Source organism: Xenia sp. Carnegie-2017, unplaced genomic scaffold (assembly GCF_021976095.1).
Source record: "Xenia sp. Carnegie-2017 unplaced genomic scaffold, XeniaSp_v1 HiC_scaffold_1, whole genome shotgun sequence".
In the NCBI taxonomy this organism is placed as follows: Eukaryota; Metazoa; Cnidaria; class Anthozoa; order Malacalcyonacea; family Xeniidae; genus Xenia; species Xenia sp. Carnegie-2017.
In genome coordinates this window covers 3,694,207-3,715,562 of record NW_025813402.1, presented here as the reverse complement: position 1 = coordinate 3,715,562, position 21,356 = coordinate 3,694,207, and the positions used below count along the sequence as shown (strand labels likewise).

General features: G+C 33.9%; 1 protein-coding gene across 1 annotated transcript; it reads right to left on the bottom strand.

Annotated features, from left to right (window-relative positions):
• Positions 1 to 1,024: 1,024 nt before the first annotated feature.
• LOC124450230 (microtubule-associated serine/threonine-protein kinase 2-like) lies at positions 1,025 to 18,540 on the bottom strand. The gene is made up of 33 exons (XM_047000877.1): positions 17,958 to 18,540; positions 15,252 to 15,443; positions 14,884 to 14,906; positions 14,712 to 14,788; positions 14,552 to 14,636; positions 14,209 to 14,266; positions 12,618 to 12,650; positions 12,275 to 12,312; positions 11,823 to 11,873; positions 11,664 to 11,739; positions 11,174 to 11,203; positions 10,935 to 11,015; positions 10,256 to 10,360; positions 10,071 to 10,166; positions 9,930 to 10,001; positions 9,862 to 9,897; positions 9,661 to 9,737; positions 9,504 to 9,591; positions 9,305 to 9,391; positions 8,742 to 8,833; positions 8,473 to 8,553; positions 7,519 to 7,589; positions 7,357 to 7,421; positions 6,862 to 7,027; positions 6,583 to 6,675; positions 6,225 to 6,344; positions 5,083 to 5,368; positions 4,492 to 4,680; positions 4,145 to 4,319; positions 3,617 to 3,805; positions 3,269 to 3,343; positions 2,595 to 3,027; positions 1,025 to 2,227 (listed from the first exon to the last, which is right to left on the bottom strand). Exons 1-33 carry the CDS (start codon positions 18,195 to 18,197, stop codon positions 1,869 to 1,871), a joined length of 3,939 nt encoding a protein of 1,312 aa, XP_046856833.1. The 5' UTR covers positions 18,198 to 18,540; the 3' UTR covers positions 1,025 to 1,868.
• Positions 18,541 to 21,356: the final 2,816 nt, after the last annotated feature.

Here is a 21,356-nt window from a genome sequence, read left to right as displayed (position 1 = left end):
GCAATTAGTCTGTTTACTCTGCTCCATGCATCTAATGCTTTATTATACGGTTCACCACAAGGCAAGCAAACGCTAACACATATCCTCTATCGTAATACAGAATTTTGTGTAACGAACCAAGTGGTTCGTAATTGGATTCAACACGTTGTGTTAAGCATGTGAGCAAAGCTATTGAATAACCACATGTTCAAGAACACATGATCTTTCAGTGTCTGTTGACTTCTTTATTATCATAGTTGGACATTTACAAAGTATGAACAACAGAAGTTTACCAATTGAAGGTTGTGTCGTGAGAGGACAAAGCAAAGTGGAGAAAGCCAAATATGTCCACACTGAAAACCATCTACGACAAAATCTTCAAAACATTAGCGAATCCTTCAAACGACAAAACAAACGTTTAAATGATGAGACGAAAATTCTGCGTTTAGAATTGCATCGATTACAGATGAGTATCGTAGAAGTCCAGAAAGAAAAGAAAACAGAGCGGAAGGTAAATACAAACATAGGCGACCACACAGGGCTGAGAAATTACTTAACAGTAAGAAAAATACTTATCTGCGATCAGTTGATGAGAAACACCTTGGTCAGAGGAAATCAGTGGAAAAAAGACAAACTCGAAAAAAGATGACTCAAATCAAAACTTTATACGAAAAAAATTGTTAAGTAATGAAAAGAAGAGCAAACATCTAACTACAACAGAATTGAAGAAGAGACAGGCATGGTAAGTAAAATGAAGAAAAATAAAACAATGGAAAGAATCTTTCTTCCCAAATTGATGCAAACGATAGGAGTAATTTGAAAGGGCACAAAATACCTTGTTGGATACAAGTCAAATAAGGACAGGGTGGACTTAACTTTCTCCCCGTCTCGATATAATAAACGAAGGTTGATGTTTACGCAGATTTGGTCACTTCGTTAAAAACGTGAGATAATAAATCATTCTAGGAAACGACGCAAACAATCTCAAAATTGGCATGGACACGAACATGAACAAAAAATTGACAATGATCTGTGTAGTGCAATATTATGTAAACGACAAGCTAATAGTTTATTCGTTAGTTTGATTATTTAGCGACAAGTAATTAAAGAAAATATGTACAAAGTTGAAAATATTTTATAAATTGTGAAGAGGTCAAGCGTAGAAAAACAAGGCATTGTATTCATAGTTCTTGTTGAATGTATTCTTAAAGTTAAATACTTTTAACATTTACAATTTTGAAAGAACTACGCAGTGAATACTCCATGACTTCAACGTATCAGATTGAGTATAAATATGCAATCAGAAGAGTAAAGTTGTGTTCGTACACACATCCCGTATTTATTGGACCCATTTAAAAACACAATTTACTGTTTTTGTAGGTAATGCACACGTAACTAGAACGTTAAATGGGGTGCATATTCATATGAAAGTGAATTAAATTTAAAAAGAAATTTGTAGGGCACAACTGAATATATGAATTTACACCCCCACCCCCCAATTAACGTTCTAGTTACGCCTCTGTATACACATCGAACATATAGTATTTATACATCTTTTCATTGAGGTACAGAAGTTTTCACAAAATCCCATTCATCAAACCACTTTTACAATGCAATATGATTTGAATTTCGAAAAGACACTTGACGCCAGATATTCCTCAGTGATTTTATCTCTTTCTAAAGATTTTCCTATGTTTCATTGGGTTTCATTTTTGTAGCAGGTTATTCCCACATTGCATTGAGCCCAACACAAGATGGTCCACACATTCCTAAGACGTCAACGCCGTAATTTGTACGCTTTTAGTATACTTTCACAAGAATTAACAGACCATGATAATCACGAGTTAAACATGTTACGGTGATTTAAAGCTGTTCATCTTTGGCGAATATCATTTGTAACTGCTCTCAGGTTTATCCAAACTCGTTGTAGTTCTGAATTTTTTATCACTACTTTGATAAATTTCAAACTTGATTTGGCCTGCTGGAGCAGTTTTATATCTTTCTGGTGACAACGCTCGCCTTAGTAACGGTGAGCCCGGACGACCTGAAGGAGATGGGGACACGTTGAGGGTTCTAGGGTGAATGGGGGATAACGAAGTGCGAACAGTAAGAGGAGAGGAGCTACGTTTGGGGGATTTTTGATGCGATGGCGAAGAGCAGGGAGATGGTGTTCTCGCAAGAGGTGATAGCGGAGCTTGACTAGAAGATTTCCGTCGATTGAGTTGCTTAGAGTATGTTTGCAACGCACCTACGTATGAAAAAAGAGAGATTTTATTCACACATCATACGACTGGCCTAGAGCCAAATCATATCACTGGCCTAGAGCCAGATCATATCACTGGCCTAGAGCCAAATCATACCACTGGCCTAGAGCCAAATCATACCACTGGCCTAGAGCCAAATCATACCGCTGGCCCAGAGCCAAATCATACCACTGGCCTAGAGCCATATCATACCGCTGGCCTAGAGCCATATCATACCGCTGGCCTAGAGCCATATCAAACTACTGGGATAGGGCAATACATAAATTAATCATTGACACAACTAGAGACTTCGTTGATTCGTGTAATCAAGAGCAAATACATGAAAAAATCATCACAATTGAATTAACTAACCGGGTCTTGCCATATGGGTTCCAGACCCCCCAGGAGATGAGGACGGACTACTGCTTTGTGATGACGACACAATCATTGAAGAATGCATACGACGTGAAGCAGTGCTACCACGTTCAACATTAGATGAAGTTCTTTTAAGTGAACTTGTGCGTCTTGCACATCTAGGCGACGTACTTCGTCTTACACTAAATCTTCTAATAACAGAACTCTTTCGTGAGCGCTCATCTGTAGCAGGAATAGAATGATTACTAGAACTTCTCTTGTGGCTACGAAATGATGAACGTTTTCCAATACGTTTGCTAACAGATGTAAAACGTTTCCTTCCGCCACGTTTGATGGTGGTTTGAGAAAGATCAATAGTTGTTAGTTTAATAACAGGCTGTCGACTGAGTAATAATTCAATAACTTGACGATGGTTGAGGCCATTGATGCTCTATTGAAGTAAAAATTTACATTTGTATTTGTGGAAGTGATAATTTTTTGGGGAGAGGGAGGGGCTCGATTTGTATGAAATCAAATACGATTTCAATAAGATACACTTAAAGTCGAGATGTTAGAATGAGTTCGTTTGTTGATACACCATCCGTTTTGACTAAAACCCATTCAATATATATAAGAGAGGAAATTATCTGTAGATATTCAATGAAAGAATTTTGTATTTAGCAACACGTAACCTTCTCATCAACTTGTGTAAGCAACGTTCCAATTTTCAATCCAGCTTCAGCAGCTCCACTTCCAGGTGTTACATTCTATAAAGTAACACAAAAATATTGGTTATGTCTGTTATTATTGACTTTTTCTAGAGGAATATATTCTTACCACTTTTAAATTATAAAGCACCATCTTTACCATAAAAATTACTTTGATGATTATTTCAAAATAAATTTTTTTTAAAATTCAAACCAATGATAACAGTAGTTAAGATAAACTTACGCGAATATAATAAACTATCTAGTTTTTCGCGTCACAAATCATAATTAATTTTTCCCATGGACAATACGCGGCATAAAAAATGATATTACCTTAATTAAATGATGCACAATAAAATAATCAGTCTCGCCAATATAAACACGGATAGATTCCAAAGAAAATCCCAGGCCATTGACAGACTTCTTAAATGTAATCGATTGCCGATTTGCAATCCTGAAACTTGATTTGCGCAGAAGTCGTGGAGACGTTGGTGGTGATCGAGGACTCAATGGGGACTGGAACTACAGCCTCCTTCTGCAAAAATGAGTACAAGCGAAACATTTAAACCCTAATATATAAAAAAACACTTTTTGTATGGCAACTAATACAAGAGAACTTGCCATTTTATCATTGATCCGGCAGTATAGTAAAAAATGTGAAGTACAATTGAGTAAAGAATATATTTTAAGTATGAAGTTTTAAGGAAATTTGACAATAAAAACCCAACAAGGATGTGTCCCTATTACTGACATAATCTTAACCTTTACCAGGTAATCGTAGTTTTGGAATTTTGTTGGTATCTGCCTTTGCCTTAGCCTGACGTGTAGGAAGAGATTTCAGGCGTCGTAAAGGCGACTTCATGGACTTTGTAGGTGATGATGGGGCAGAACAAGGTTCACCGGAATCTCTTTAACATCTAGAGGTTTGGGTATTAGTAAATATGGAACTGGAGCATTGGCACCGGTTCTCCTTAATGATTTCTTCTCTTTAATGGGGGTAGCAGAAATTTTTGGTGGTGCTTCTTGATCACGAGAACTTGTGAAATGTAAGAAATTCGACAATTAATTATAAAAAATCGATATTTTCCAGTGAAAAGAGCTCAATTGCGTAAATAATTAAATGGTTATAGTTTATAACGAGGATAAGCAACTTAAAAATAGCAAACAAATTTCACATTTGAATAACTTCAGTAAAGAGAGATTCATACTTGTTGTGAGACATGTCACTATTGCTTGAATGATTTGACTCGCGACAAGGAAAGTTCCTTCGAGGGGAAACAACTTTTTCTTGATTTTCCTCAGCACCGGCAAATGACAACTTTGTAGGTGGTGGATCCAAAACACTTTCATTATCACTGTGATGACGATGACCAAATGACGCATTTGAGTCCGTTTTGCTGGCAAATTAAATGGTAAAATCATGAATATAACCAATATCACTATCCTAAGGAAAGATCCTGTATTTATCTCAAGATTTCATCAACAAATGCTTTTTCGTTATTCTCAATGAATAGTCGTTTGATTTCCTTGACTTTGGTTTTATGGTCATTGTTTTGGTTTGAAAATGCATTTTGATCACTTGTTTACATGTTTTAGACAATTCAACAGATTTGTAAAAATTTCAAAAATTGTACACCCTTGCTTAATATTTTCTTATCAATTTTTTTCTTCTAATAAAGCAAAAAATCATTTGAAAATCATTCAACGATAGAGGGCTAGATTGCTGTCAATATCGGCAAAATATATACTAAAGAAGGTTAATAATGTAAAATATGTAATTGTCATATTCTAAAACATACCTTTCGTTAAAACAGGAAATACTAGAATCGGTCTTACTACGTCGTCGTACTGTGGGAGGGGAATTACTTCCATCACTGTATGTTCTACGAATGGTTTTTTCACTAGACTTAAGTTCATTAAACATTTCTTGACCAATCGGTGAGACAGGTGATGAAGCAAGTGGTGACGGTGAATTACATATTCTTGAATACCGAGGGGAACAGGTAGAAAAATTACTGAAGTCCAAAGATCTATCATCATCGTCGTCGTCACTTTCTAATGCGTGGTTATAACGTTCCATTCGAGCTACAACAAACACAACAAAGTTAAGATTCTACGTACAACAAACACAACAAAGTTAAGATTCTACGTACAACAAACACAACAAAGTTAAGATTCTACGTACAACAAACACAACAAAGTTAAGATTCTACGTACAACAAACACAACAAAGTTAAGATTCTACGTACAACAAACACAACAAAGTTAAGATTCTACGTACAACAAACACACCAAAGTTAAGATTCTACGTACAACAAACACAACAAAGTTAAGATTCTACGTACAACAAACACAACAAAGTTAAGATTCTACGTACAACAAACACAACAAAGTTAAGATTCTACGTACAACAATAATCTCACATCATTTGTTTGTATGTGCTCTAGATACAACAGATCACATGATCATATTACTGACATTAAATTTTCAGTTGCAATGTTTGAAAAGAAATGTAATATAAAGAAAAACATTTCTACATTTTTATTGAGCATTCTTCCTAATCACAACAAACAATTCATATATGAGTGTAGCTATATGTGTTTTAGAGGCTGTTTAAATGATCCCGGCTAACCGGGCTTCAGTTAGGCGTTAAATGATTTCGAAGTATTGAAAGGAGGCAGAACTTCAAGCGTAAAAAATTACAATTGTTTATTAAGCGCCACAAGTCACTCCCGTTGTAATTCTCAAATTAGGCCAAATTGGTTGTTTTAATTTTAAATGTTTTGCGTAGTTATTAAACCAGAATATTGTGAAAGATTTATCTAATGACGAGTAATGAATCATTTCCATTTGCCAAAATCATTTAACGCTTCGTTGAATCCCGGCTACTCGGGCTCATGTAATCAGCCGCTTGAGCTGTTATATACATTGATTTACGTACTGTCAAAATAACTCGTGTCTTCCTCATCGTCTAATTGTGGTATAAATTCTGCTTTTTGACGTAATAAAGCATCCCAATCCAAACCAGTGAAATAAATATGCGTCTTCACTTCGTGATCACCTGCCAAAAATGAGCAACAAGTTTAAAAATGAACCTACATATTCCAAAATATTTGTGCTTCCATGGATTCATATCAATTTCAACATCTCGTCATAGACTTCATACATTGTTAGCTAAGTTCGAAAAACGTAAAATTCAATAAAGTTAGATCTCATTTGCTTTGGACATTTAGAGCATAAAATAAACGTTTGGTGTATATGGAACAAGAATATATCTTTTAAAGAGAACTATAATAGACCTAATCTTTTTGAAGGATCCTCATCTAATAAGCGCAGTATAAGCTGTCTGGCATCTTCAGCAATTTCAACGTCATCAGGCCAGGTTATCTCGCCTGAAATTAAAAAATTAAGGACAAGTAGAAACAGTAGACATCGTTAAATCAATGAACTGAATATCACTTTTGTTCTATACGTATTGTCTTTTCATTTTTTCAATATGATGTTGATATAATCAACATTTTACCACGTTCTTATTATCTTTCAGATGAGCAAATATAAAATATTAACATCAAACTCACCACTCAATGTATGATTGAAAAGATCTTGAGGTGTATCACCATAAAATGGAGTATAACCAACAAGAAATTCATATAATATAACACCCATTGCCCACCAATCAACAGGTTTACCATAAGCATAACGAAGAATGACTTCAGGTGCGATATAATTCGGAGTTCCAAACACCTGTAAGAATGAAAATTTTCAGTATTTTCAACACATCGGTTAGGTCATCACAACACACGACCATTAATTAAAGGCTACTAAGGCTAGAGCGACTTTTCAAGCTTAATATGAAAAAGAAATCATAAATGTTGCACCAACATGCAATACAATAAATGACATCATTCTTCTAAACCCCATAACGAATTTAAATTTAAAATCAAAATACCCATGGATAATCGTCATGGTTGCTACAACATACACATTTATCCTTCTAAACGCCATAACACAACTCAAGCTAAACGGTGAAATTATTGATATATTTTTGTGTTTCTCCTTTGAAATACGTATACCTGTCTGTCCATAAATTGTTTTCCATCTTTAGACTCCATAGATCCTTCGTAAAGATGTGTTGTCACTAAAGAAAAATTTAATGTAAGAGATTGTTAGATTCCATATTAACCGCAGTGGTTTTAGAAGTGAATTTCCCGACATCATGGTCTATAGCTTCTTACTTTCCATTAAACCAATCTTTGAAAGACCAAAATCAGTTAGTTTAATATGACCCAAGGAAGTAATGAGTAAACTGGAAAAAAAACAAACGGCGAAAAGTCAATAAATACAAAATGGCAAAATCAATCATGAATGAAAAATGATTTTTTGAAATAAATAAAAAATGTTAGATTTCTGTAGGGCACAACTGGAATATACACCTCCAACGTTCAAGTGAATGTGGTGGCAAATGAAGTTATTTGTCGTGAATTTAGTATCACTTATGAAAGCAAGTATGAACAGCAAAAAAGTCATCATAAATGAGCAATTATATGATTTGTAGCTATGTATGTGTACAGTAGATTCAAAAAAGTCATCATAAATGAGCAATTATATGATTTGTAGCTATGTATGTGTACAGTAGATTCAAAAAAGTCATCGTAAATGAGCAATTATATGATTTGTAGCTATGTATGTGTACAGTAGATTCAAAAAAGTCATCATAAATGAGCAATTATATGATTTGTAGCTATGTATGTGTACAGTAGATTCAAAAAAGTCATCGTAAATGAGCAATTATATGATTTGTAGCTATGTATGTGTACAGTAGATTCAAAAAAGTCATCATAAATGAGCAATTATATGATTTGTAGCTATGTATGTGTACAGTAGATTCAAAAAAGTCATCGTAAATGAGCAATTATATGATTTGTAGCTATGTATGTGTACAGTAGATTCATTACGTAGGTTGATCACATGACTCCAAAATAAGGACAACTGACAAGTTAAAATGTAAAAAGCGGGAAAAACATGTGAATAACTGAAATTAATAATCTAAAATTGTCATTGCAAATGTCCTTTCTAACGAAAAGGCAAAGCTTGTCAAGCTTATTAAACGAAGTGATTACAATTATTTATAGCCAAAAAGCAAGCATGCCATTCAACAAGCACAAATGAAAACAAGAAAGTTTACATACTTGTCCGGCTTCAAATCTCGATGAATGATACCGTAACTGTGTATGTATTCCAAAGCCAGAACAGTTTCGGAGAAATATTGTCTAAAGGATTTGACAGAAATATTGTCTAAATGTTTTGGAGAACTATTACTTGCATGCACAGTTTAATTGATTAAAAAAAATTGATCGAAAAAAACTCAGAAAAAATCCTCAAAATGTTCGAGGAAACAAGGTTCGTAAAATATTTTATTTTCCATTCATAACAAAAACAAAAAACAAAAAATAAATACCGAGCTAACTCTGCAGGTAAACAACCAATATTCTTCAGCAAAGAAGCACAATCACCTCCTTCAACGAACTCCATGACCAAACAAAAATATTTCTAAAAGTTTGACAAGATGTCTTGATTTTCAAATTGAAATGGCATAAATAAAATAAAGGCATTGGTTTATTAAAGTGTTTTTGTTCTTAACTTATGTTTACTTATGTTTACTTATGGCGCGAATGAGAACTACTACGTCACACCGATCAATTACGATCGTCTAGATGTCGGGGCCTTTGGCTTTTATTCGACACATATAGTCACATTAGATTAAACGTGAATTCTAAACTGAATATGTTTCAGTTTTTTGGTGTTTTTGAACGTTTATGAAACTCAGAGAATGATAAAATGTAAAGCTGCGGCAGGCAGAATTATCAATATGTACAAGATATCTACAAGATAAGTATTATATATATTCAAATTTATTCAAGAAACAAATGATTTCCGAATCCTGTTATATTAATGTACAGAGGCGAAAATCGTTGTCTGTTTAGTTTGGGTTCTTTGACATTCTAAGTGTATATTTTCTACCTTGGTTTCAAAACTGCACCACATTCCGACCACGAATGGATTATCTGTAAATTCTAAGATATCACGTTCTGCAAATACCTGACTAACCTGCAAAGTACCACATTGTTCATGGTTATCTCATTTAGTCACCATCTTAATAAATTCATGGAACTCTCCCAAGGAATGTTTACGAAGTCTACAAGCGTTAAGAAAATCGCACCTTGTTTCTTAAGATCATACTTTGCTTCTTCATTTTCTTCAAGGCAAATCTCATTCCAGTTTTTTTATGACGAACCAAATACACAGCTCTTAAAATAAAAATACACCAAATGATGCAAGAAAAACTTCCATCAAAAAATAACACCAATTGTCTTTACCCAAAGGCCCCATTGCTAATCAATTTTTTGTACTGAAAATCATCTTCAGATGGTGGAACTTCACTGCGTGGAGAATCCTATAACAATTATAATAACAGAACAAATTTCATAATAACAGAACCAATTTTAATTAAATTGGTATGATTACGTTTTCTGAAAGCTTTAAACAATTTACGTTCAAAGTAGTCATGACATTTGTACCTGGCTACTGGGTAAAACGTCTTGTTTAGACAAGGTCTGTTCACAATTTAAATTTAATCTGCTTCTGACATAATTTTCAACTCGTCAGCTCGTACTTCAGTAGCTTGTAGATTATTGTAGAACTCTTTCGGGTTGAATTCCTAAAATTGTCAAAACTTACTACACAAAAGTCGTCTTCTACATCAACACAGTATTCAACTTTGTCTTACCAAGCAAGCAAGAAGTCGCGCAACACGCGATACAATGATGAACAACTGTCGAAATACTTTTATGACAGGAATTTCGTTATCCGTCTTTGATCGAGCCTAGATGGATTTGTGTACAACATTACAAGGTGTTTGTCTTGGTAACAGGAAAAAAGAATAGAGGACAGGATAACTTTAATAATCATTACCTCATGTAATAATCTATGTAAATTATCACTCAAATCGACAAAATAGCAGCTAGTTAGAACACCATCTTTAGACTTGCTTAAACAATCGCGAGCAGCCTCAACAACCTAATACAATAAAGATACGATAGTTACGATGATCACATACGATAAACTACTTTGAAACAGTATTACAAATGAACTGATTATAACTGTGTGTTTGCACTGGCTTAAATAATGAAAGTCTCAGAGACGTTTGTGAGAACTCTCGAACATGTGCAAACCCCGACCTTCGGTGTCAGGCTTGCACTGATCTGCTCTCGAGTTCTTCCAAAGGTCACCTCGGTTTGCATAAGCCTTGGCAAACACAGTAAACATCTTTTATTTCTTCAAAAATCAATGCATATATAACGTCGATCTCATGAAACTATTCTCTCTATCAGGGACGGTGCCACAAAATTAAACATTGGGAGGCTACAGCATATATTTACTAAATTTACTACATCTTAGTTTGTCTCAAGTTAGGCCAACATTTATAAATGTTAGCAGAAACGTTATCTATGGGGGGGGGGGTGAGAATGGGGCTCAAGACTCCCCTCCCCCCTTAGGCGCCCTGCTAGGCTATGAACGCACCTATACTGATCACCATTGAATACAAGTAGAAGCATAATGCACAAACTTTATGAACGCGTTCAGTGATTACCTGGACAAGAAAGAAGTTTGAAACACCATCACCAACTTTCATCACTTCATTGTCATCTCCAACGTGGCTTTCAATAAATTCCTATAAAAACCAAGCAATTTATTTCATAAAAAACAAAGTTATACCTACAGGGATAGTGATGATTAGGACTGTGCTAGAATATTCTTTTAACAAATAAAGAAAGCTGCGCTAAGAGATATTTTACACTGCCATAAAACTTGGCGCAGTTTAAAATTTACCTTTAACTTCTCCTCCATCTGCTCAACAGCCTATAATTAATACGATGTTCAAAATATTAACAACAGCGGGAAAAAGAAAGCAAAACATAAAAAAAATATTTGATATGTATGTTTGTAAGTATACACAGCTTGCATAGAATGCTTTCGCTTTAGGAAATGTTTTGATTCGATTCATTGTCACTCACTTTGTAAACATCGTCACAAAGTTCTTTAAAAATATCTTCCTGGTTCAGGGATTTTTAAAAGTCACTGAAGAAATTTTATGTCTAACCGTCGTTTTCGATAATTCAATAGATAATCCGTGCTTTACCCACACAAAAATATTGGTCTTCTACTGGATTTTTCAAGTAGAATGACGAGTTTGGCAAAATGTAAAATAAAGGGGAAAATATACACTACTTATTACGTCATGAATAAAAGCTATTGATGACGTAATAAGCTATATCATGAGAACAATTTAGAACATGTATCAATATTAATTTAAACAAACCTTTGGAAAACGATGTTTGTACAAACATGCAGAATTAAATATATCGCTTGTATGAGCATCAATACTCCGTGTCGGGCTAACAAAAAAACCAAGAATTAAATATGAATACAATTTCTGAAGGGTATTAACAAGAAATTGTGTCGAAGTAGAAATTACCACCTTAGACTTCGTGAACGACCACGATGCAAAAAGCGTTCGTCGTCGACATCACTTGATACAGAGAAAAACAAACGACTATTTTATTATACGTTATTTTTACACAGCAATTATGTTCACCGATGGTTAAATTCAAAACAAATCAGAAACGTATGAAAAGAAATACTTCAATAACGTCTTCAAAGGAAATAACCTAACCCAGCAACTCCCACTAATCACTTCGAGCTTGCCCCTAACATAAACCTTCTACTAAGTAACAACAAAAAAACAAAACAAACCATCCACTCCCAACACTAATATCTTATTAATTAGGGAATGTGACAGATAAAAAGTAAAACGATGCAATATTTAAATGAGATTAAATAAGTTGCTATCAAAAAAATTTATCACAACTAATCCAGCCACCACAGTACAACACACGCTAACACACACATTACAGAAGTTGCTTTAAATACCTGAAATGCAAGTCATCAAACGAGGGAATGTTCGGTAACTAAAACATACAAATACATACTCATATGTAAGAGCTTGAGTTCAATGTGAAAATCCAGAGTTTTGTCAGGCGTTGGGAGTCAGTAGTTATATCAAAAACATTTTTGACATTAATTTTAGAATTACGTCATTTTTGATTACGTCACACGTATGTGATGAAATAAAACTCAACGAAACGAATCAATTGCACACTAACCGTTTTAAAATTTTCCACGTACACAGATTACGTACATTTTCATGAAAAAGTAGTGTTTTAAGATTTAAATAAAGTAGTTTATAATGAGAATTTAAACATCGGATAAACACCTGATTTAGTCGGTCTTGAGAAGACGTCAAAGACTAAAAAATGTTTCAAAATAGCGTTAATAGTTTCTACAATAAATGTTGTACTAAAGCAAATGGTTTGAACCCGGGAGTATCGTTATATGTTTGTAAATGATGATCGTCCAGGTTAATAAAGTCCTGAGAAGGACTGTTTTTGTTGTTGTTGACTGACGTTTCGACAACCTTTCTGTTGTAGTTGCTGAAATTGTAATGCAATCTATAGAGGAACGGGCGCTCATGACTTACAAACATGCACTACCTTTTTGGTTTCGCTACGTAGATGACACAATCACAGCACTACATGCAGACGAGATTGATGACTTCCATACTCACATCAACAAACAGAACAGCCACATACAATTTACCAAAGATGTCGAAGAAAACGAAACTCTTCCTTTTCTCGACTGTTTGGTAAAACACGTCAATCAAAAACTAGGAACAACAGTTTATCGCAAGCCAACACATACTGACCGACTACTAGACCAATCATCTTACAACCCTACATCACACAAAACCACCACAATCAGAACATTAACAAGACGTGCACAAATCATATGTGATTCACCGGACGCTCTACAAAACGAAAACAACTATCTCAAACGTGTTTTTGACAAAAACACTTATAACTCTGACTTTATCAAACGCAACACTTAAAAACCCAACGAACCTAACGAAACGAACAACTCAGTGACAACAGCAACGATACCTTACATCAAAGGTACGTCTGAGACTATCTCGCGTATCTTACGACTATACAACATACATGTCACACATAAACCAATCACAACGTTACGACAAGTACTAACGTAAATAAAGGACAAAGAAATACCCAAGGAACGACAAGGTGCAGTTTAAAAAATAAACTGCTCCGACTGCCACGCCTCCTATATCGGGGAAACTGGCAGGAACTTAAACATAAGACTTACTGAGCACAAACGAGCTACTAAGAAACAAGACAAAACTAATCACATTGCCGAACATCACCGAATCACAAAGCACAACATTGACTGGGACTCGGCAAAATGCATCACTTACAGTACTGACTATAGACAACGGCTTACATTAGAAAGTTGGTATACCAACTTGGAACAAACCCCCCTGAACAGATCACAGCAATTACCGGCACCTTACAAACGACTTATTCACAATACAAACAAACGATCAACTAAAAACATTACACTTCAAACTAATTCACAATGACAATACACAATTGACACCCACACATTACAACTAAAAACGTCACACCTAAATCACACATCACAACTAAAAATAAAATATTTCACTTCACACTAATCCACAATGACAATACACATTTCCTGTACACAAAATACAATGACGTAAGAACCAGATAACAAATACGGCTAACCTGACGTTTACTCCTCATTTGACTCTGAAGATGACTACCGCTAAGGTTGTCGAAACGTCAGTCAACAACAACAAAAACAGTCCTTCTCAGGACTTGGACGATCATCATTTACAAACATATAAAAGTATATAATCTAGATTATGAAGTGCATAAACTACAAACGGTATATTCTTCTATAACACACACATCTATACAGATGGTACATACCGAGTACGATGAGTAAGGAGTTGTACCATAACCAGAAGATGTAACAGACCACCTCCGACTTTTAAAACAAACCATGAAAGCAATAATTAAAAAATTTTCGTCAGAAACGTACGGTAAAGATGGTATTATCATGGCAAAAATTGAACACATAATGAGTACAATAAACGCAATAAATGGCGTCTTGGAAATGCCAAAACAAAGAAATGAGAGAGAAGAAAATATTCCCATGAACGAGATCGCTAATTATTTAAAAACTAAATTGAAAAATCTATACAAATATAGTTTTCCAAATAACGCAAATTACACGAAGTCAAAAATAATAAAAACTCTTTCCAATACATACCATCTGGAAGCCGAAAAGTTGAAATGAAGCGGTATTGACGATGCACATGAGCCGTGTAAAGGACTACTAGTTGGACTTTCCCAGCCTTTTATAAAATTCATTCATTCATTATACATTTCTATTCAAACACATTCATATGCTAAGGAGTTTCTGGACGTACCTCTTGGAGACCCAGATTGATGTGGTATCTTAATTCCAGATCCACAATTTCTATGATGTCTACGAACACAAGCCATGCTACATTATGAAAAAAAAATCAACACGATGTAAAAAGTGCAAAAGTTTAAAGTTATTCATTAATAGAACATAAGAGTTTAATAAATGCAGTGTACCTATATTTCCTGCTGCTCATCTCCTGAAAAATGAATGAAATTAAAGGGAAACGCTTGTGGATAAACAGGGTTAAGTTATGATATATTCAATTAGACAATGATGATTTAACAAATGACATGAATTGTTAGTTGGTGACGCTCAGAGCCTAAATATCGTATAAGTAATTCACTTCTCTTGATCATTATTTCTAATCAAAAACAAACTCGAACAATCCTCGTTACTGGCATGAACCAGCTGCGAAACCAAAACACTCATATAATTAGTTATATAGAAAAACTTATCATCAAAATGTCCTTCCGATCTACACTTGATTAAATACCGAATTGTAATAACCAACATGATTCAATTATTTAACAATATTCATTACCGATAGAGCTCGTAGATTAGGCTCAGAGCTTCCTAATGATCGCATCTTAAGAAGATTTGTCGTCTCCTCGGGACCGTTGAAGAATACAAAATTTTCCATCTTTATCAACTTTCTTCCATCGTTTCCAGACTTGGTTGAAACTTTAAAATCGTTGGGGAGTGTCAACGATAGTTGTTTAGATTCACAATCCGACTGAATTAAAATATTTAAAACATCTCACAGTTATTTATTCATGTAAAGATCTGTCTTGAAGCAAATACATGAAAAATTAAACGAGCTGAGATAGAAGCGAGGCCGGGCCCGTTTTGGTTTTCGTTCTTGACGGAAAATATTAAATTTCAGCATTCATTTTCATCAGTATGATTATTCAGTTATAGATTATTCGTATGAATAGTAGAATATAACACTTCTAACGTATTTAGTTTTGATATAAACATTGTGAACGCGACACAAACACCAACGAAATATTTCTCATTTACAATTTGGAAAAGGTGATAAAAAAAAATTTTGAATTTCGCTGCTGACATTTATATATTTATATCAGTATAAAAATAAGAAAAACAGTAACCTTAATATTTGTGATATTGCATGAAATATTTAGATAGTGCATATGAATGCACAAAGGTTTTCAAGTTGTTGATATGTGTTGATGAAGTACTTTGATACAAGAAATTGATAATGGAGTCAAAGAAAATTATAACTGTAGATTTAGTGTATGGGCAATGTAGATTTTCTGCAAAATATAATAGATTAAATGCCACATGGTAGAGAGTTATATAATAGTCCTAACTCCTAAAATATATATAAAACATCAATCATAAACATGTTCAAACAAGGACGAAGGCAAAAAATTTCGAATTAGCATTTGAGGGTCTTCACCACTGTTTACCATAAAATAAGAGTCATAGAATTCCCAAAACACTCTTGGGCCTAGCAAAAATTTCCACTTTTATGGGCATAGTTTGAACTTCAAGGGCACCTAACAGTAGGAAAATGTAATACGGAGAAGTAAGTGTTGAGCAGAGCATATTGGAAAGAACAAATTTAACTTATTTTAAAAACCATGACCAGCCGACAATTTAAAGAAGTATAATATAAAACAAATTCCAAAGAAGCATGACATCTTGAGATTGCAAAATATGAATCAAAACAAAATATGAAGTCATCCTCAGACAGGCACAAAGTCATTCTGTCTGAGGATGACTTTGAAATAAAGTCGAAAATTTACAGTTTACTTCTCGTCTTGTTTTCAGCCATATTTTGCAATCTCAAAATGTCTTGCTTCTTCGGAATTTGTTTTATATTAAACTTATTTTAAAGTATGCTAGATAAACAGTTTTCCCTACAATTTGTACAAACTTGATGTGATTTCTTCAGGGCTACTTAGTGGATTAGGTTGGAATTAGTTCAGTGCTAAAAATTCATCAAATTTGTTAGGTATTAATTTTACATTGTCCTGATGAATTATTTAAAAGATTTCAAACATGAGGCAATTACCCTCTAATTTCTATTATTCTTCAAGAAATGAGAAACTTATTTACATAATTACCTTTGTATGAATCATAAATCGAGTGTTGAACCATGAATAAAGTAAGAAACATTTTGTTGTGTTTGTATGTTTTGCTGTTTAGTATGAGAATGGACACTTATTAAAGTATATGACAAATACCTCAAATCAAGTTGTTGTTGAAAAATGACTGCTACAGTTTTAGCTACCAGCTATTTTCTTCCTTAGGATAGTTCAAAAGGTAATATACAATGAAAGACCTATTTGATGGAAGACCTTCCTAAATACCAAACTCCAAAAATCAACTTCCTGATCTTGGCTATTCTTTCTATTTTGCTATAGACTTGACAGATATTCAATATCCACATAGCATGTTTTTCACAGTTTCAACTAACCAAACAGGATATACACAGGAAATATACCCTCAAAATAAGAAGTAATAGAAAACAAGTGCGATTATGAAATTCAATCATGCATGTTAAATTTCAATGTATTCAAAAATTTAGTCAACAACACACATGTTTCAGTTATATGTTCCAAAGAAATCCTCATCAACTGGGATTTACTAATTACTAAAAAATTTGTTCTTGCATGGAGTTAAATGTAAAGTCAACAGAAATTCTGATTTTGATACACAAAAGTTATAAAGACAGTAGTTTGTAGTTTGTGTCTCACATAAGAATCAAATATCTGTCATATTCGGTACATTTCTTATAGGTCTTAATATTTGTAGTGGGTAGCTATTGAGCAATATACACATTTCAATATGATAATTATTTTTTCGAAAGATAAAGTGTAGATGCACATTGTAAGAATTTGAAACAGATGTTTCTCAATTATTCTTATTTTTTGTGAAATTGAAGGACGACTTAAAATATTTAAAATAAAGAACACGTTATACACGGTAATGATGTGAACAAAGTCTTGTACATTTAGTTATTAAAGGCAAAACGTGTATTGACAGTAAACAAAATATTTGTCGAAGTAGTGTTTGTCGGTATGAGGTGTAAGACAAATATTGTTTCACATGCAGCCGAAGCGATTTCTTAATATAACTGGCTTTGTTAATGGTGAAATTCTTGATACACGTTTCAACAAAGTCGTTAAAGACAAACACACAACCAAATCTGAATTGTTTAGACTCACAAGTAGAAATCACATATCTAAGTCACACAAATACGACTTTCAAAGTAACAAACCTCGTCTTCATCATCACTGTAATCTTCTCTTGATGTGTTCACAGCTCGCATGATATCTTCCCGGTCTTTATCATCATTAACGTGAAAACTTTGCTCTAATTCATCTTCCGTAAGCGCTCTAAATTGTGAGAGATTCATAGTGCTTGGAAAGATACTGTCCAAATGGTCAAGAGAAAGCTGCTTTAAAAATGAGCTTAACTCTTTGCGGCAGGCATCATTCGTCGAAGGCTGTTTGGCCATTTCAATTTTTTTTTATTTTCTGTCCATAATGGAATAAGAAGTTTGAACTACAAGCTTAAAGGCTACGCTTTTCGTTTCGTGTCAATGAGCTGTTGTGGCTGTCTACAACCATGTCTCACTGACATAATCAACTTCATCTCCATTGAAAAACCTTTCCAAAATCATAAGCGAAGCGATGTAATAATTCTTCAAAATAATGCTTCATAACATAATATTTCGCCTTTCTGAAAACCTATAAGGCTAAGAACTGACGCGAGTAGCGGTGTTCAAGAGTTTATATGATTTTCAGATATTCAACGAGAATGAGGAGAATAGAATATCAATAAAATTGAATAAATATGAAACATGAATAATTAAATATGTAAATAAATGACGAAATGTCTGCAGTCTCAACAACCGGATATTTCCATTGAGTTCTATACGACCTGGAGGGGAAACGTCAACAAAATTAGTATAAATTATTAGCGCGCGGCCCGTGGTCAAAAACATGGCGGATTTTGGTTGTCAAAGTCAGCGGAAAGACGCGGGCTCATAAAATAAAATTTTTTCGCCCACCCGGATTTGACAACCACAATTACGATTAAATAAAATGTCAATGCTAAGCACAAACACTTTTTAGAAATTTAATGTATAAAACATGCTGCAAACTTGTGTGGTATACGGATGCTGAAGTAATGCCAGAAAAGGAAACATTTCATGACACCGGTAAGCAACGTAAGATTGTTTACCATTTAAAGTGTTCAGTGTATTGTTTTTAAGTCAAACTTGAAGTGTGATGCTATATATTTTTGAATGTTTTTACTCCTAATTCATAATTTAAGTTATGTTCATCCAGTCTTATTTGTTCTTTACTCAATTGCTTGCTAGACGAGGCAATGCAACGAATTCTTATCGAGATATGCATATCTTAAAACTCCTTGTTTCAACTGAGTTGAAATGGAGGATTTTGTCATGATATTTTTCTGAAAATATGAAGCAAATATTAAGGACAGAGCTGTATTGAAATCAAATGCAGTGCAGGATTGATTAATGAGCTCTTTGGTACATGTCGTACAATAAAAATTACCTGTATTAAACAGCTAGCCTGGACAATTTGACAGATTTGGACAAGCATGATGATGGTGTGTAAAGGTTTGCTTTATGCTAAAAGTTTTATAAATGCCATCTGGTGTTTCTGTAAATGAATTGTTTGTTACACAGTGTAGTAAACAGGTTAGTACATCAAAATCAAGATAAAACTACTTTGTTCAATAATGTGCCAAATTTTGCTCCTACCTTGAAATATTTGCTCAAGAAAAGCTTATCATGACATGCATGAAACATTAAATACAGTACTGCATCATCTGACAAAATCCATACATTTTTCAATTCCAGGTGATTAAAAATTCACATAAGATGCATTGGTTGCAATGAAGTTGAATGTGGAAGAAGCAAAAATTGATGGCAAAGAACTTTTTATGTCTTTTGAAGAATTACGATATCATTTAAAAGAATAAGAGTAGCAATCTAGTAAAAGAAGCCACATCTGTCTTCAACATGAGACTTTTCCAATTATGTATAGTTACTTTGTACAAAATACTATTTTAGATAAACTTGATTTTTAAGTCATTCACTGATATTTTTACCAAAAGACAAAAAGAAAAATTCAAAGGCATAATGTAAAATTCAAAAATTTGTCAAGTTGTTTGAACCTAGAAAAAATTAGTATAGGTAACTGTAATTTGTAAGGACACAAAAGAAAAGTAGTGCAAGAAGGTTAGCATTTTGAGAATTAATAAGTTCTTGACATACATTACACAAGGCCATAATATTATAAATAATGTCTGTATAATAACAATTATACAACATGCTAAATATCTTCACCTACATTATAATTATTTAAACAGGTTTGCCTTCATGCAGCAATAAGAAAAGTGTTATGTCAGAGAAACCAATGCACTTTGATTTAAGAAATAGTATTTTCAATGGGAAATTAATGTAGTTCTGTTCAGTAGTAGATCCATGGTTGTCAATAACAATCCAGTTTCTAATATCTTGGCTTAAAACAGAACCAGCAACATGATTATAGAATTTCTGAATTTCGTTCTTTTGCTCTCCTAGTTCAAGATATTTTCCTCATAAGTTCTCAGTAGATTTATCAGAATATCATAATACTTTATAAGACACCCAGAATCAATCCTACCAAAAAAAACTCAAAAAAATTACATACCTACTTATAATATATTTCCAGTCGACTTAAGTCGTAGGGGTAAGCTAACTTTTCTAACTCCTTTTTGGACATTTTAACTAAGATTTACCCATCTATTCAAGAAAGACAGTTGCACCAAGCTGTTCACAAACAGTCAAAAACACAAGTAATGCGCATGGGATTATGCATTAAAGCTTAACAACACATTGACAGTGTAAAGATTGCCGTTTGATATTTATTTCTAATATAGCTAAAGCATTACTTGACAAAATATACGTTATTTTACAGTAGATTTACCTCATTTAAATGTGTGTGTTTATTTCACAAAAATCTTAAGCATTATTTTCAATATTTTATGCTTACGGCATCGTGGTTGTTTTCGCTGGTTGTCATTACTATGAGCAGTAATAGAGATCCGTTTCGGGAGGGAGCGAATGTTAAAAATTTTTCTCAAAGTGGAAGTTTTGACAACCAAAATCCGCCATTACCGCCATGTTTTTGACCACGAGGCCCAGGCCCCTTTGCCCCTCCAGGTCTTTTAGAGCTCAATGGATATTTCACCCTAAAGGCGGATCTCCACTAGACGATTTTTTTGACGATCGTCTTAAAAATTCGCTGCGCCACATGCGCAGTAGGAAATAAAATCGTCAACAAAATCGTCAACAAAATCGTCAAAGACGATTGCAAATTGCAATGTGAAATTGAGAAAATGGCGGATGTGAATCAAACTTTAATGCATTATTTACTTCTTCGAAGGCATTTGATTTTACTGCATGCATGTAGAGTAAGATCCATGAAAACAAAGCGAAAACGACCAAGATTTTGGATGCGTAAACTGTACGAGGAAAGAAATGAGAAAGGAGAGTACAATTTGCTGGTTAAAGACTTGCGATTATACGATCATGAAATGTTTTCAGATATTTCAGGATGTTACCTGACACTTTGAGACCTTGTTGGGGTATATTGCCCCG

Excerpts from the sequence above, each read along its gene's own strand:
- LOC124450230 (XM_047000877.1), bottom strand. The coding sequence starts at position 18,197 with ATGGCCAAACAGCCTTCGACGAATGATGCCTGCCGCAAAGAGTTAAGC. Across the intron at positions 9,738-9,861 it reads ACGTTTTACCCAGTAGCCAG|GATTCTCCACGCAGTGAAGT; the intron begins GTACAAATGTCA and ends TAATTGTTATAG. Across the intron at positions 4,681-5,082 it reads ATTTCCTGTTTTAACGAAAG|CAAAACGGACTCAAATGCGT; the intron begins GTATGTTTTAGA and ends TTAATTTGCCAG.